Below are 18393 nucleotides of genomic sequence, written 5' to 3'. Positions count from 1 at the left end.
TTATGCCCGGTACATACATCACACGCAAAGAGTAAGCATGCACTGCTTCACAAATTCAGTTTCTTTGCTACTATATGCAGTTGAGTCGAGCGTGTACCTCCTGGAAGTTTATATATGCCAACTTTATCCACAAGATGTGGGAAAAAATCTTAGTAAAGTTTCAGGAAGTTCAATGGATACTGCATTAATTCCATAAAAAAAATTTATTAAAATGAAAAATATTACCCATTAAACTGTTAAACACAGGAATGAATGTGTTGAACTTCTATTATATAAATAATATCTAATAGTGTATAATCTTAAACTGAAGTCTAAGACGAAAGTCGGTGTCGAAAAGAAAGAAATGATGCCTAATTGTTTGGATGATTTTTATCAGTCAAGCATATTGGTCTAAAATGAAAGATGTTCTGTCTGTGCCCTGTTATGAATGGGAGATGTAAAGAGCGTCTTCCATGGTGACCGGAATTTCTCAGTTCCGGCATGTCCATGGGGAGGTAAAGAGACAAGTGTGACCCACCAGGGAAGCTTGCGTAAGCACTTTCATCCCCTGTAGTGAAGGGGTAAGGTTAACTCTTTGGCCTATTGATTAGTTGAACACATTCACTAGCAATTGTTATAATCAAAAGGTAATCACCGTCTTCTCAATTAGTTTATACTATTCAGGTTATGTTATAGTCATGAATGTTGCAGGTCATGTGTGTACTTGGTCTCTGAGGGGTCTAACTTTGCTCTGTTGTGTTTGGACATATTGTTCTACCGTCATGTTTGTTTAAGCTGTATAAGGCCTGTGTTCCAGTGAAGATAGCCCTCTGTTTTGTTCTGTCTTATAATGTCATTGCAGGGATTGTTTGGGGTTTTGAAGAGACCTCCCAATCTCACCTCTGACCCATATCGGCTGATGGACTTGATTTAGTGCTTTAAAAATATCATCTTTTGAATGATTGCATTCACACAGTTGCACAGAACACCATGTTTGAACATTTCTAGAATTATCTGTACTGTTCCCCTATCAGAACTCTAAACTTATAAGAAATAATGATGTCAATTAATTTGCAAATGCCTATAATGATTGTTGTTTCAGTAGCCAAGTTAGTTCGAGGTTAGATCCTCAACTCTTTTTCTGGCTTCTGCCTTTGGAAATGTGAAGAACTTTGTCTTCAGTAAACACTCTCTCAACTGACTGAAACTCAGTTTTTACTCCTGGTCTTCATTGAACATACTGTATGGAATGCATTCCCCTACACCATACTTTAATATGCTGAACACTGATTCTTTTTTTTTTTATCTTATGCAAAGACACAAAAGTATAATTATAAAGTCTAAAACCAAAGCAACAATATTATTCATGCAATTTTTTTTTTGTTTTTTGCAGTGTTGACACAGCAAATGTTGTGAGCCACAATAATAGCATTTTTACACTCTTTACAAAAAGTGGTGGCAAGAAAATGGCCACACCAGCTGGCAAAGCTGCAATAAAGAGGCTACAAACCAGTCACAAATGGCAGAGGTTCCAACATCTTTTGACCAATGAATTTTCATGACTTTTCCAGTTGTTTGTGATTACTTGTTAAGATGTTTATAAAACCATAATTTCTAGACTATTCAATATTGCCTAGCTGAGCATTACCAATCTTCTATACACACTCACTGAGCACTTTATTAGGAACACCTGTACACCTACTTATTCATGCGATTATCTAATCAGCCAATCACGTGACAGTAGTGCAATGCATAAAATCATTCAGATAGGATTCAGGAGCTTTAGTTAATGTTCACATCAACCATCAGAATGGGGAAAAAAATGTGATCTCAGTGATTTTGACCGTGGCATGATTGTTGGTGCCAGACAACAATCATTTCTGTAACTGCTGATCTCTTGGGATTTTCATGCACAACAGTCTCTAGAGTTTGCTTGGAATGGTGCCAAAAATAAAAAACATCCAGTGTGCGGCAGTTCTCCTTGATGATGATGAGAGGTGAACGGAGTATGGCCATACTGGTTCGCGCTGACAGAAAGGCTACGGTAACTCAGATAACCATTCTGTACAACTGTAGTAGGCACAATAGCATCTCAGAATGCATAACATGTTAAACCTTGAGGAAGATACAACAGCAGAATACCATGTCTGGCACTTCATTAGGACCAGAGTGTTCCTAAGAAAGTGCTCAGTGAGTTATATAACCACTATAAAACTTCCCATGACTAATTTCTAAATCCATGAGTGAGGGAATCTGGTGTGGTATGATGACCCACTAAAGAAGTGTTAAACTGCCCTTGTGTTGACCCACACTTATAAAACTATACAATATGCTATATTTGCTTCACTGTAAAAATTTTATTTCTACCTCATGTGACTCTTAAAATTACCACATTAATCACTTTGTAGGTTACCCTGACATAAAATGCTTGGTGTATATCAGTTAATTTCTTTACTCTTTATGAAAAACAAACAAAACAAAAAAAAATCCTGCAGTATAGAAAAACTTTTTTTTTTTTTCACATTTTAGAACATTTTTTTACTGCACAATCTCAAATTGCAATTATAAATAAAGTCTATGTTGGAACTGATAATAGTCTGATAAACATATGCAATTGGAACCACAATAAAATATCACTTAATATAAAGCATGGTCATTTTTTTAAGTCCTTGTATACTGGTAACCATACAGTAGTTTTTGGCAAAAAAGCCATAGTTACTACAGTTATTGTTACTAGTATAATAAAACTGTGTTACTTACTATTAGTCACATGTTCCCAACTGTCAAAAAAAAAAAAAAAAAAAAAAAGATTCTGAAGGCTTCTTTATACTTGAAAGTGTTATCATGAACTTTATGGTTTTATAGTAGGCCTACAGTTGTAGTAATATGGTGCTGTGGCAGAAAGTACCATGGTAAAATAAGGGAAAAGCCTGATGCAAACTAAATCCTATGACTACAAAGTCCCAATACTTACATTTGTGAATTATACAAATGTATTATTTGTAAGCAACTCACTTATCCTAAACAGAACTCACTTGTATCTGCTTAATCACTTTTACATACATTCTCAACTATCTTCCTAACATTTTTCCACAGATGAAGAACCTTACATCTTGCTCTGAAAGAATTATTGCATTTTTACATTTTGTATTATTTTACATTTATTAAAACACATCGAGAAATCCCCCCCTCCCTCTGCTCTAGATAAACCCATTGTCAATTAAACAGATCCTTGTTTAACAGAATAAAAAAAATAATTGGGAAATGTTTATTGGTTCCCGTTTTGGTTGGCCACATAGAATAATAGAATTAATAGTCTAGTCTTCAATAGTCTTTCAGAGTCTTTCTAGAAGCACAAGCTTGTTTTTTAGCTTTATCCTGAGAGGTGGAAACTTAGACAATTCCAATGTAATGCTTTGGTATCCTGGGATGAAGATCAAAGGTTTGTGAGAGTCTTGGAGCAGTGATATCTTGGTTGCATTTGCTTCCATTAATAGATGGGTATACGTTTTCAGAATTGGATCTTCAAGAGTCAAATCCTCACGTTTGTCATATCTAGGAAATGAAAGAAAACATTTAGATAAATCTGTCCTATTACATGAAGCTATTATCTTTGATATTAATAAGGTCACTCACCTCCAGTTACTGTTGAGCTCCAAGAAGCGTGAGACTCCCGTTTGTGCAGCAAGTACGTTGATGTGTAATGATACATCTGTGCAACATGTATGCAACTTAATCAGAACGCTTGCATGTTTCAATAACAATGCATTATTAAAACAATGAATTCAACACACCTGCTGCTACTGGCGTTAATCTATGTAGCTCTTGCATTGCTTTCCCTCCAGGGTAATTGTGATGCGAAACATACAGTGAAATACTAGAGTATACGGCATTTAACATCAAATGTCCTATCACAAATACGGACCAAATTTTATACATCTGTGACTTGTGGTAATTGTTCAAACTGTAACAAAAACAGAAGTAAAAAGTCATTATACATTAAAATCATCCAACTGCCTCCAAAAACAATAGTCAACACGATATGGCATTCGCTAAAGCAATAAGCCGTGGAACAGCAATATGATAAAAGACACCAATGTTCAAAAAATTCATGTTTTAATAATAGGATGATTCCCATAAAACTTGTCAAGAAGATTACCTGGTCATATTTAACACCAAATAATAATAATAATAAAAAAAAACAAATCAAGTTAAATGTAGTAACGTTATTATTTACAGAACACTTTTCTGCAAATTTGACCCTCCAATTCTCATTACCATAATGTGACTGGATGTTTTACTTTTCCCTTGATGATTCTCATTAACGTAAATAAAACTTTAACAAAAAGCATTCTTTATGGCCCTAAAACAGGCTTCATTTTCTATATGCATGTTTTTTTAATTATTTTGGAATAAAATAGGACCAGGACATTTTCTTTACAGGTTTCACCCAATAGTTAATTATGATAATTGAAATAAACAATTATTTTACACAGTAATATACAGTAGTTTATTATACTATCTGTAGGCTGTATTAATACTGTACAATAGTAATACTGAATGTGCTCTAGGTGCACATTCAATAGGTGTTTATCTGCATTTAAAGGCGGTGAATGTGGCTCGTCCATTCAGACTTCAGAATCTGAAATATCCGTTTTATAAAAAATATATTTTTTGTTATTTTTGTAATGTGATGCATTGAGGTGGCTGACGTCATCCGAAAAGGAAATTTCAGACGTTGAGGAAGTTTTTACATTATGCTCAAAGATGATGAAGATAAACATACTTTTCTTTGAAATAATGTGAACTGATGTATTGTGCACAATAAGACCAGGAACATGTATTAAGAAAGTAACTAGGGTTCATTTGGGTGTCATTTTTACTTTAAACATAATAAAACGTGTTGACAGGGAGGATCATTCGAGAAAATTGCCAATTATGACTCAAAATGTGTTCAGCTTACATTAAAGAACAGCCGCGGGCAGCGATTAAGTTAAACACAGGAAATGTGTAGATTATGAAGCGGAGCTCCTTGTGGGGCAGAAAGGAGTACAGCAGAATGAAGCCTACAGCTGGGATGAGCAGTTTTCTTGTCCGTCTGTCCATTAGGCCAGGCGGGATAAATAGTATTGTGCTGCCTAGAGCACGAGGCAAGGCAGAGTAGAAGTACCACAGGAAAGGGGAGGTTTAAGGCACAGAGGAAGTCAAGGAAATATGGCAGGTGAAATTTTGACAAGATAAATTATATCCTTATAATGTGCACTGTAATGTTACAAGTCATCTGAAGCCAAAAGATAGCTTTGTGTGAGGAACTCTCCGAAATGTAGGTTTTTATTGTGGAAATGGTTTATTGTCCTCTTCCGCTGTAGCTCTCAAATATCATTTGTGTCTACATTCGAAAGCATGTCAGACTGTTGAGGGAGGTAATAGTAGCCAATCATTTTGATGACAGGCTTTGTGTTCGGTGTTTCAGAAAAACCAGAGCAACATTTCAGATGCTATGTGATGATATTCTCTGATGCACATCTTTATTCCTTTATAATATATAATATCCTATATAAAAACTTTAGGAATATTTTCAGCTAATTTGTTTCCTTCATAGTTTATGCGCATGTTTTCTAACTGACAACGTTTTTATGCACATTTTGGAAAATGTATTTGCATCTTGCTGTATGCTAAAATCCATCCAGCATTTTTTATGTGATATCCCAAAATGTGCATAAAAAATGCCAAGATGGAAACCCAACTACTGACATCAAACCTGGTGCAACACATTGAAAGAACCATATATATATATATATATATATATATATATATATATATATATATCTATCACTGAATAACCACTTTACAGATGGAAGAAAGGAAGTCATACCAGTTTGGAATCACATAAAGGTAAGTAAATGATGACAGAATTTTCATTTTTGGGTGAACTACTCCAAACTATGGACCTTTCTTAAAAGGATATTCCCCAGTTGGAGCTTTTATTCAAGACTGTGTTGTACCAGAGTACCTGACCCTCAGGCCAGAGCAGCTTATTCCAGAATACTGTGTCAACCATCACAGTGAGACCTATAAAAGACAGCAAATACACTTATGGGTATATGTAGGTTTCTCATTCATTATTTTAGAAAGACTGGTGGGATTTTAATAACATCAGGACAATGTTTTCCATTTCATACTTGGATGACAGGCAAAACATCTCAAACAAGTGGATAAGTCAAAATTTTGCAAAAAGGGTTAAGAAAAAAAAAAAAAGAGAAGAACAAATACATTGTATGCATCACTAACCCAATGATAAAATGCCAGCTGGTATGGCATGGTAAAGCAACTGTAGAAAATTGAGTTTTCTGCTCATGAGTGACATCAACAACATCAGACCGAGGAAAAGGCACAGTTCAGATCGGAACACAATAATGACCAAAGCCGAGAGCCAAATGAAGGGGCAGTGTCTCTGAGCCATCCAGGACGTGAACGCCAGCAGAACTACACAAAAAAAAACACAGTCTGGTGAAACACTGTATGCTAAAATTACCAAAAGGATTAATCACAAAAACATGTCAAGGTCAAATGATGCATTACGGTAATGAGAATTGGAGGTAAGAAGAGCTCTAATTGTCATGGAAACAATGTCAAAATGCAATAATATATATATATATATATATATATCACACACACACACACACACACACACACACACACAGTATATACACTGATGAGCCATAACATTATGACCACCTCCTGCCTAATATGCTGTTGGTCCTCCGCGTGCCGCCAAAACAGTGCCGACCCACTGAAGCATGGACTCTACAAGACCCCCTGAAGGTGTCCTGTGGTATCTGGCACCAAGATATTAGCAGCATATCTTTCAAGTCCTGTAAGTTGAGGTGGAGCCACCATGAATCCGACTTGTTGGTCCAGCACATCCCACAGATGCTCAATCGGATTGAGATCTGGGGAATTTGGAGGCCAGGGCGACACATTGAACACTTGATCATGTTCCTCAAACCATTCCCGAACAATGTGTACAGTGTGGCAGGGCACATTACCCTGCTTAAAGACCACTTTAATCAGTAAATACCATTGCCATGAAGGGGTGTACCTGGTCTGCAATGATGTTTAGGTCCATTCATGTGGATGTCAAATTGACCCACAGTATCACACTCCTTCCACCAGCTTGTCATCTTCCTGCAGTGCATTCAGGTGCCATAACTTCCCCAGGTAAACAGCACACACGTACACTTCCATCCATGTGATGTAAAAGAAAACATGACCAAGCGACCTTCTTCCACTGCTCCAAGGTCCAGTTCCGGCGCTCACGTGCTCATTGTTGGTGCTTTCAGGGGTGGACAGGGTTCATCATGAACACTCTGACCGTACTGCGGCTACACAGCCCCATAAGCAGCAGGGCGCTATGCACATTCCTCCCATAACCATCATTACAATTTTCTGTGACTAGTGCCACCGTAGACCTTCTGTCGTTTTGGACCAGACAGGATAGCCTTCGTAGCCCTTGCACATCGATGAGCCTTGGGCACCCAATACCCTGTCGCCGGTTTGTGGTTTATCCCTCCTCGGACCAGTGTTGTTAAGTACTCACCACTGCTGTCTGGGAGCACCCCACAAGCCTTGCCATTTCAGAGATGCTCTGACCCAGTCGTCTGGCCATATCATTTGTCAAAGTCAAAGTCGCTCAGGTCTTTACTCCTGCCCACTTCTCCTGCATTCAAAACGTTGACTACGAGAACTGATTGTTTGCTTACCATCTAATCTACCCACACCTTGACATGTGGCCTTGTTAGGAGATTATCAACATTACTCGCTTCACCTATGAGTGGTCATAATGTTTTGGGCCCATCAGTGTATGCAGTATATAAAGTATGTGTGTGTGTGTGTGTGTGTGTGTGTGTGTGTGTGTGTGTGTGTATATATATATATACACTATATTGCCAAAAGTATTCGCTCACCTGCCTTTAGACGCATATGAATTTAAGTGACATCCCATTCTTAATCCATAGGGTTTAATATGACGTCGGCCCACCCTTTGCAACTATAACAGCTTCAACTCTTCTGGGAAGGCTTTCCACAAGGTTTAGGAGTGTGTTTATGGGAATTTTTGACCATTCTTCCAGAAGCGCATTTGTGAGGTCAGACACTGATGTTGGACGAGATGGCCTGGCTCGCAGTCTTCGCTCTAATTCATCCCAAAGGTGCTCTATCGGGTTGAGGTCAGGACTCTGTGCAGGCCAGTCAGGTTCTTCCACACCAAACTCACTCATCCATGTCTTTATGGACCTTGCTTTGTGCACTGGTGCGCAGTCATGTTGGAACAGGAAGGGGCCATCCCCAAACTGTTCCCACAAAGTTGGGAGCATGAAATTGTCCAAAATCTCTTAGTATGCTTAAGCATTCAGAGTTCCTTTCACTGGAACTAAGGGGCCAAGCCCAGCTCCTGAAAAACAACCCCACACCATAATCCCCCCTCCACCAAACTTCACAGTTGGCACAATGCAGTCAGACAAGTACCGTACTCCTGGCAACCGCCAAACCCAGACTCGTCCATCAGATTGCCAGATGGAGAAGCGTGATTCATCACTCCAGAGAGCGCGTCTCCACTGCTCTAGAGTCCAGTGGCGGCATGCTTTACACCACTGTATCCGACGCTTTGCATTGCACTTGGTGATGTATGGCTTGGATGCAGCTGCTCGGCCATGGAAACCCATTCCATGAAGCTCTCTACGCACTGTTATTGAGCTAATCTGAAGGCCACATGAACTTTGGAGGTCTGCAGCAATTGACTCTGCAGAAAGTTGGTGACCTCTGCGCACTATGCGCATCAGCATCCGCTGACCCCGCTCTGTCATTTTACGTGGCCTACCACTTCGTGGCTGAGTTGCTGTCATTCCCAATCGCTTCCACTTTGTTATAATACCACTGAAAGTTGACTGTGGAATATTTAGTAGCAAGGAAATTTCACGACTGGACTTGTTGCACAGGTGGCATCCTATCACAGTACCACGCTGGAATTCACTGAGCTCCTGAGAGCGGCCCATTCTTTCACAAATGTTTGTAGAAGCAGTCTGCATGCCTAGGTGCTTCATTTTATACACCTGTGGCCATGGAAGTGAATGGAACACCTGAATTCAATTATTTGGATGGGTGAGCGAATACTTTTGGCAATATAGTGTATATATATATATATATATATATATATATATAGCTCTGGAAAAAAATTAAGAGACCACTCCAAATGTTTCTTAAATCAGCATTTCTATGGCAGCCATTCCATTCCAGTGTCTGTTGAATTCCTGCTTGAGTGGCATAATGTCACCCAACAGCAATGTGAAAGACTGGTGGAAAGCGTGCCAAGACGCATGAAAGCTGTGATTGAAAATCAGGGTTATTCCACCAAATATTGATTTCTGAACTCTAAGTTAAAACATTAGTATTGTGTTGTTTATAAATGAATATGAACGTTTATAACTGTTATTTTCTGCAAATAAATACTCTAAATGACAATATTTTTTTTGGAATTTGGGAGAAATGTTGTCAGTAGGTTATAGAATAAAACAAAAATATTCATTTTACTCAAACACATACCTATAAATAGTAAATCCAGAGAAACTGAACATTTGGAGTGGTCTCCAGAGCTGTATATACTGTATATATATATATATATATATATATATATATATATATATATATATATATATATATATACACACACACACATACACACACACACAGATTTTTTTTTTTTTTGGGTTGATATGTGACATGTTTTTGACAGGTTTTTGTGAGTAACAGTTAAAGGTGCAATCAGTCATTTTTCCAAGACGCTAGGTGTCAGTATAAGTCCAAGATGATGCAAAGACAAAAACATGTCCTTTAAACATGTCCACTAAAATTCACATGGCTACGCCATAATTTTACCAGAAACAAAAATTATTTAAAACAGAATAGAAAGTTTAACAGAAACACCTCCATTAATTAAAGGAATATTCTGGGTTAAATACAACTTAAGCTCTTCTTTATTTCTTTTTACAAAATGAGAGGCAAGTTGAAATTATTTTCTGCTGTAAACATAATCATGCCAGAGAAGCTCTCCATTGATTGATCTAATGATATAAGTGAGTTAGAGATAAAGAGTTGTCTCCATTTCAAAGTCTTTAAAATCACAGGATGATTGTCTTTGCTTGGTATAATTACACTTGTTAAACTTGTATTGGTAAGACGAAGTCAGACTGAGCATTGGCAAATCTGCAACTAAATGTATTCAATAAACTCTGCTAACTTTTTTTTACCATCACTTGGTCTCTTACCCTCTGATATATTCCCCTGCTTCCTATGCCTAGCTCTTGGGCTGGTAGAGTTAACATAACACGCTGTTTATTTTGACTGGGTTTTGGATATCAGACAAAACTTTGTTAATATCTTCTGACAGAGATTTCTAGTTGGAGACTGGTTTTAACATTCCTAGCACTGTCAGTTAGGGTGGAAAACATTAATTCATCAGGATGGATGAGCCAGTGCAGTTGGTGAAGGATAAAGTGATGTGAGCTGATTTCCTGTTATGTGTGAGAACACGAGCAGCAGGGTTTTGAATAAGTTGTAAACAATGAAGCACTTTTGCAAGGTAACCAGTAAAGAGAGTTACAATAGTCTAAACGAAGGGCATAATAACTGTTTCAGCATCTTTAATGCTTAAAGAGTAGCGTAATCCTGCAATATTGCATAGCTGAAATAAACAGTGTTTAACAAATTTACCTATTTAGTACTTATTAACTTATTCAAGGATGTATAACAAATGTATTTTTATTATTTCTTTTCCCCTTTTCTCCCCAATTTGGAATGCCCAATTCCCACTACTTAGTGGGTCCTCCTGGTGGCGTGGTTACTCGCCTCAATCCAGATGGCGGAGGACGAGTCTCAGTTGCCTCCGCTTCTGAGACCGTCAATCCACGCATCTTATCACGTGACTCGTTGTGCATGACACCACGGAGACTCACAGCATGTGGAGGCTCATGCTAATCTCTGCGATCCACGCACAACTTACCACGTGCCCCATTGAGAGCGAGAACCACTAACCGAGACCACAAGGAGGTTACCCCATCTGACGCTACCCTCCCTAACAACCAGGCCAATTTGTTTGCTTAGGAGACCTGGCTGGAGTCACTCAGCACACCCTGGATTCGAACTCACAACTCCAGGGGTGGTAGTCAGCATCAATACTCGCTGATCTACCCAGGCCCCCAACATAAATGACACAACAGTGTCTGACATTGGCAACAAAATGCAGAAATCTATAATGAAGTAACTTAAACAACAGCACTGCATCTATTTTGTTTGATTGTAATGAGAAAAGATGTGTTTGTCTACACTCAAGTTTAATTTTTGTACAGCACTTTTCACAATACACGTCGTTTCAAAGCAGCTTTACAGAAAATCATGCCTTAATGTCTTAAAGCCCCCAGTGATCAAGCTAAAGTGACTGTAACAAGGAAAAAAACATTTCAATGTTTAGTTGTTTAAAAAAAACTCTAGATGAACCTGACCTCTGGTTTTACATATACAGTATGTACATAATCCAATATTTTTTAGCAGCTTGAGCAAACCGATCGGCACACATAATATTTTGGCCTCTTCCCCCGTTTCACTTTGCATGTAAACTTTACATTTCAACATCAATAATAAGTCACATGTAATTGTGGGTTCCTTACGTTGTCAGATTTTTGAATAAGCTTGTTTTTGTTACTTATGAGAATCTTGCCCTGTGTCGTCTGGGAGAGTGTAACGTCTGTGTAAGATCAGTGATGGCTAATTACACTTTGTTTGAAAAAAACCCTTTTAGCCTTTTGACATTTGCATATAAATTACTGATCTGGCCTCTGCGTTTACATTTATATGGGTGCTAAATTGCAGATGGTCTTTATCACTATCAAAAGGATGCTAAAACAGGCCGCCTCTGGAGTGTCTCCATCAAGCTTCAAACACATTCCACAGAAAGGGGGGTGACCCCCGTGCCAGGCACCAGAGCAGTTGTCTGCCTCCAGTAATTCCAATACACGTCACACACACACCTAAAGACATTTTCTCTATTTAGGCCATAGTAAGCAGTTATAAATGTATCTGCTATATGCATGTGTTGTATGTATATTCCCCTATTATATTAACTTAGTTAAAACCCTTTACTTGTATTAGTTAGACGTTAAATGCCTATATTCAAGTGTATGAGTGTATCTCTGCTTTAATATCGTCTGGAGGTTACCTTCTTGGTATCAAAATGATCTTCTCTTTATTTCTCACACAATAATGTACACCATGTGATCGTGAAATGCATCGAACAATTCTTACTATGTTTTGAATTAAAAGATGCACTAGCGGTCCAGATCAGCAATAAAATGCGAATGGGCCATAAACGGAGACAAAGGATGTCTCTCCCGCTCAAAATGCATGCCTCTGATTGGCCACTCCACCCACAAAATGGGTGCGGCAATGAACTAGTAAAACTCCAGAACGCAGACTAATCATCGCTCAAAAAAACTCTTCTTCTTGAGACCAACACACTCCAAAACTCTCCTCTTGAGTTTAACCTTCTGGCAGTGTTTACCTTCAAGTAACTTTGTGGATTTGCTGTGGACTTCTTCAACTCACTCCTAAAGAAATCGTCGAGAACCTCGTCTACCACATCAAGACTCTTATTCAGCAACAAACCAATGCAAGTAACCATTTACAATGGATTAGATGCGTGTTTAAGTTTGAACCCCTTTTAAGGTGAATTGTGCCTCTGATGATTCTCATATAGGTTGTGGTTAATTGATGTGAACACTGCCATTCTCTGCTCTTCTCTCTCCTTTCCTTACTTTCCTTCATTCTATATATGTATGTTTTGCTTTGTTTGTTTGTATGTTAGTTATAGTTTCATTTATTAAATCCCTTATATTCACAATTGATTGTCTCTGTGTTCCGCTCACAATTCAAAATCACTGAATGTTGCTCCTTGCTAAATGCTAAACTGCTGCTAGCACTGTATAAGTAGGAAGGCTATCGTTCCTTGGCCAGGAAAGTAATCTTCCTAGAATTGATAAATAATTATATTGTCTGCTCGTTGGACGGACAGATCAAGTAATTGTAATATCGATTCTGCTACAGTTAATTCTAAGATCTAATCTAAATATTTGTTATTAATTATAACCAGTTATAATTAATTATAACTTTTTATAACTTCCCTTTTTAAGCTAATTTGCTACAAGAGGCTGGCTGTTAAATGCAACTTTGCTGCTGCTGTGTTTCTGGTGATGTCGGTGTAAATAAAACGACATGTTTGATGTACTGTAGCGCCGGGACATGACATCATTGTTTGGCAAATTCAACAAGCTGTAACGCTACAATCTACTTGCCATTTGCCATCGATCTTCTTGCCTATGTACCGTAGATATGTTGCTCCGTTTTTCCTGTGTGCACTCACCGCAAAGGAGATTGTTTCGCAGCTTACAGTGTTACGCTGCTTGGTTTAAATTACACTATCATGTGTTTATGTATCGTATGATACATATGGTATTACATCGTGAGCATTGTATCGTACAATACAATATTTGTTTACATCCCAAGTGAAGGCCTAAAACCAGAACACCAATGTTTAGGCAAAGTTCATGATGTGAAGAAACCAAAGATTTGGGGCCAACCAAAAATGTTTTTGTTTTGTCTGCATTTAATTTGAGGAAGTTATCTAATCATCCAGACTTTAAGGACATAGATGCAGGCATTAATAGAGGTAGATGGAAAAGCAGACCTGGACTTGGAGGTGATATACATTTGCGTGTCGTCGGCATAACTATGAAAATGAAGACCATGAAGATGAATGATTTGGCCAAGTGGTAGCATGTAAATCAGAAAAAGAAAAGAGGACCAAGAACCGATTCTAGTGGAACACCATGTGAGACAAAGACAGGGCGTGATTTGTTTGTTAATACTGATGAATTGTTGTCTGCCACTGTTAATCAGTACCAGTAATACCAATAGTAGATAAACGAGTGAGGAATATGGAATGGCAAACAGTATCAAAAATTGCACTAAGGTCTAAAAGAACTAAAGCACTGTGTGCCCCTGAGTCAGATGAAAGAAAAAGGTCATGTACTACTCTTAGGAGGGCCACCTCTGTACTATGAAGGGGACGAAAGCCAGGTTGAAAGGATTCATGAAGTTTATTTTGAGGGGGTTGATAGGTGTAGCAGGAGAAAAAAAACAGATGTCAGAGGAAGAGAAAGCCTTACAGATGGTACACATTTTTTGAATAAGCTGAATAATTTTGTTAATATCAGTTAATAAAGAAAAGTGTTCTACGTCGACACATAGTCCGTCGAAACGTGCAAACTTGATAGCACGCTAAAAAAAAAAAGGGCCGAGCTGATCTATTAACGTAGTCTTTTAAAGATTGAGCTTTTCAGTTGCGCAATATAGTACATCTTGGCAATTTTTGCATTTTATCCAGACATGAATATGCAATTTAGAGGCGTGCCTCCCATTGCACATAATGAAGTGCGGTCTAGATACAAATGAATCAAATTGCACCCGCAAAGTGATTTATCAAACCTGAAAGTCATTTCAGAATTGGAAACTACGAAAGCAGATTAATACGAAAGGCAGGTATTAATCTGATTTACGCTGTGCATTATGCTGTCATTGTGACAAAAAGAAGACTTTGAGAACAGATAATACGTAGAGCAACCTTTATTGACACATTAATGTGAAATTAAATACTCATGAAAAAACTGTTTTATTATATTATTTTAAAACTCGAAATCATAACTAATAACATAATACACCTACTAACAATTTATGCCCAAATTACATTGTAATTTTGAACTGCTGAACTATTGCGAAATATTTTAAGTGGTGGTTCTTTCCAGCAGACCGGCCGATACGCACCTGTATGCCAAACAGATTTCGTCTTGATCCTGTGAAATGAACAGGGAGTGCAAGTTCTGTAAGTTCTGTACAGTGCAGCGTCCTGTGTCTCTCTGGTGCGCAGCTAACTTTGCCATGGTCAAGATAATAGCGGTTTGAAATTCAGATTTCATTTAAGTATACATCAGTGGTACATTGGCTTAACGTTTACATAATATTGTATTTTCTTTGTGAATTATGAACATTTCAAGTGAAGAGTGTCGTGCATTCTCATCAATGACTTTTAATCTTGTTAAATAGCAGGGATTTTATGATGCTCTCATACAATCATATAAATAAACATAAATGCCATATTAAATTAAAAAAAATAAAATTGTATTTAGTGAGAGCTGTACTGTAAATGCATTTGGTGCAAGTATCACATGCAAAAGCCTCCTTTTGGGGGGTGTGTCCAACTTATTTGCACGTGTAGTTATTTGCGTGATTTTTCTTCACCCACAAAACGCCAATGACATGCACACGCAATTTCATAGATTGCACAAGCAAATCAGCACCAGTTAATCGAGATTTTAGTAAATTGGGGCATTAGAGTTTTTGATGACAGAGGATAGGTAAGTGGAGCGTGTGGTATTAAGAGCAAATTTCCTGTATATTTTAACATGATCAGTAAAAGCAGTATTGTGAACACAAAGGCGAGTCTTCTTATATAAAGGCTCAAGACGATGGCCATTTGCTTTAAGAGCATGAAGTTCAAGGGGGTAAACCATGTATAGGATTGAGAGGAAGTAACTATCATGGTCCTTATTGGGGCAAGCTCATCTAGAACACTAGAAATAGTATCATTATAGATAGAGATAATAGAGATAGATAGAATTTTTAGGGCAAGGCAGATGAATAGGAGGCAGAGATAGCAGCAGAGAAATCTGAACCATTAATGGTCTTCAGGTTGTGATAAGATTGGCTATTATATATTTATTTTTTATAATTTTAATTGAATATATTTTGGGAGCATAAAACTAAACTCAATTAGCTTATGGTCAGAGCAGGGGCGGTTCTAATGGGAGTTGGGGCAGTGTCCTTGTGTCAATAAGCCCCCCCCCCATGATAATGAATGCATAATAGTTTTTGGAAGGGGGAAATTTAGTTTCAGGTTTGATATTCGTTGAAAATTCGCCTACGGTGCATAAGGGACTGTCTGAAAATCCAGACACAACAAAAACTTCATTGGCATCCAAGCATTCATCTTAAACACTGTTATTAAAAATATTTCCACATTCTAAATGTTGTAGTTTTTATGTATAACTTACACTTTAATTGAACCAATGCTTGGATACCACCGATTGTTTGTGTGGTGGGTGGAATTTTCAGACTGTCCTTTACATACACTAGGGCATTTTCCCACATGGTAGTTATATATTATTCAACCTAATTGTGCGATTGTCACCTCAAGAGAGCTCGGGTAGGACAAACCAAATGTCAAACAAATTTCACACCTACAATTAACATCTGGACATAATGGTGTAAGTTTGCATTCAGCATCTTTGGACCTTGACAGCTCCTGCTTTCAGTCCTACTTGGAGGAATATTTCACCCAAAAATGAAAATTCTGTCATTATTTACTCACCCTCATGCCATCCCAGATGTGTATCACAATGACTTTCTTCTGCTGATCACAAACAAAGATTTTTATAAGAATGTATCATCTCTGTTGGTCCATTCAATGCAAGTGAATGGGTACCAAAACTTTGAAGCTCCAAAAGCACATAAGGCAGCATAAAAGTAATCCATAAGTCTCCAGTGGTATAATCCATGTGTTCTACAGCGATATGATTAGTGTGGGATCAATCTCCACTTTCACTCTTACATTCCTTTTTTGTTTTTGGCGATTCGCATTCTTTGTGCATATCAGCACCTGCTGGGCAGGAAGGAGAAATTATAGTAAAAAAAGGATCTTTTTTTTACCCACACCTTTCATGTCGCTTCTTAAGATATAAATTTAAATCACTGGAATCTTATAGATTACTTTTATGCTTCCTTTATGTGCTTTTTGGAGCTTCAAATTTTTGGTACCCAGTCACTTGCATTGTGAGGACCTACAGAGCTGAAGTACTCTAAAACACTTTGTGTTCAGCAGTCACACACATCTGGGATGACATGAAGGTGAGTAAATAATGAGAGAATATTAATTTTTGGGTGAACAATCCCTTTAAATGTGTGTTCTATGTGCTGGTTTGGGAAACAGGTTTTTTTATTAAGATAACTTTAAAGGTGCTGTAAGGTATTTTTTTCATGGAAGGTTATGCAAAAAAAATGTCCTACTCCCTGAAAGATTTAAATTCTAGATTCTGTGAACAGCAAACAAAAATGTGTCCGTGGTCCACGGACAATGACGCTTTCTGCCTGTCAATCATTTTGCGTGTTCTCATAGTATTTTAGTTGCAGCAAATTATTGAGGCATAATGCATTTTTATGCCATGTTGTTCATAACAGTTGTCAGTTGAGGGCGCTATTTTACTACGTTTGTTTTTAACAACCATTTCTGCTCTCAATAAAGCTCATTTTGGTACCTTTGGAGCTTGAGGCTTTGGAAAGAGGAGGCGTGGCTAATCCAATGGCTTAGTCTTGTGGAAGCAGAACGGCTGAAATCGCTTGCAGCACCTTTAATAGCATGATTTTCTATGTTATTAACACAAAAGCAGATCCGTATCAGATTTTCTGCCCTATTGAATGCATCTGAGCCCAACTAAAGATACAGTATATCTTATCTTGGCAAGCGTTCATGGTTTAAAGTAGAGGAAATATTTTAGAATGTGTACGTTTGTCTGGTTTTTATTTATAAAACAACATACAACAGAATAATGTTATAATGTGAGGTAATTTTTGAATAAATTTGAATTAATTTCATGTTTTGCACTGTACAATGCAGATAATATGATCAGTAGGTCTACACTTTTTAGTTTATAGGGGTAGATGAAGTCCTGTGGTGTCACATGCCATCCTCCACTTTTTAAACCGCATTTTCTAATTTTGTTTAATTATTATCCATGCAGTTTTTATAAACTCATAGTAATTGAAATAAATCATTGAATACAATTTTAACTTTTAAAATTTCATTTGTTACACTGCTGGACCATTTGAAATGACCAGTTAAAAATGTGCTTAAAATGAGGTTAGAAATGGTGACCACTTACAAGACCTGTACACGTTGCTTATACTGCTTAAATTCATTTGTCATTCTAAAAGAACAACATGGCAACTTGGCTTAAAAATTGCAGGTAAACCCCAAATGTTAGGTGTATGACATTTTACATGAGCCTTTTTGTTCATTAATTTTCATCATTTTTTCCCTCAAATTTGGTTGGTAAAACTTTGGGAGTCTTCAAAAAATAGCATTATGTTAGCAAATATTAAAATAGAAAATGTTGTTTTAAACTTGTACAGAGATCATTTAAGGTATAATGTCCTCCTACAAGCCAATGTTCCAATATGAACTACATTCTTGTTTTA

The 18393-nt window shown here is 37.5% G+C and overlaps 1 protein-coding gene across 1 annotated transcript in view; it reads right to left on the bottom strand.

Moving 5' to 3' along the window:
• Positions 1–2316: 2316 nt before the first annotated feature.
• alg12 (ALG12 alpha-1,6-mannosyltransferase) overlaps positions 2317–18393 on the bottom strand; it is a 48825-nt gene continuing 32748 nt past the window's right edge. Inside the window, exons 4-9 of the mRNA XM_051688744.1 lie at positions 6271–6465; positions 5949–6051; positions 4943–5167; positions 3774–3943; positions 3616–3691; positions 2317–3534 (exon numbers count right to left, since the gene is read on the bottom strand). Of these exons, the coding sequence (XP_051544704.1) occupies positions 3315–3534; positions 3616–3691; positions 3774–3943; positions 4943–5167; positions 5949–6051; positions 6271–6465 (989 nt within the window). The 3' untranslated portion in view covers positions 2317–3314. The remainder of the gene's footprint in view (positions 3535–3615; positions 3692–3773; positions 3944–4942; positions 5168–5948; positions 6052–6270; positions 6466–18393) is intronic.

The sequence above is a fragment of the Myxocyprinus asiaticus genome, chromosome 45, assembly GCF_019703515.2.
Source record: "Myxocyprinus asiaticus isolate MX2 ecotype Aquarium Trade chromosome 45, UBuf_Myxa_2, whole genome shotgun sequence".
Classification (NCBI taxonomy): Eukaryota; Metazoa; Chordata; class Actinopteri; order Cypriniformes; family Catostomidae; genus Myxocyprinus; species Myxocyprinus asiaticus.
Note: the sequence above shows the minus strand (reverse complement) of the source record. Positions and strands in the feature narration are given on the sequence as shown.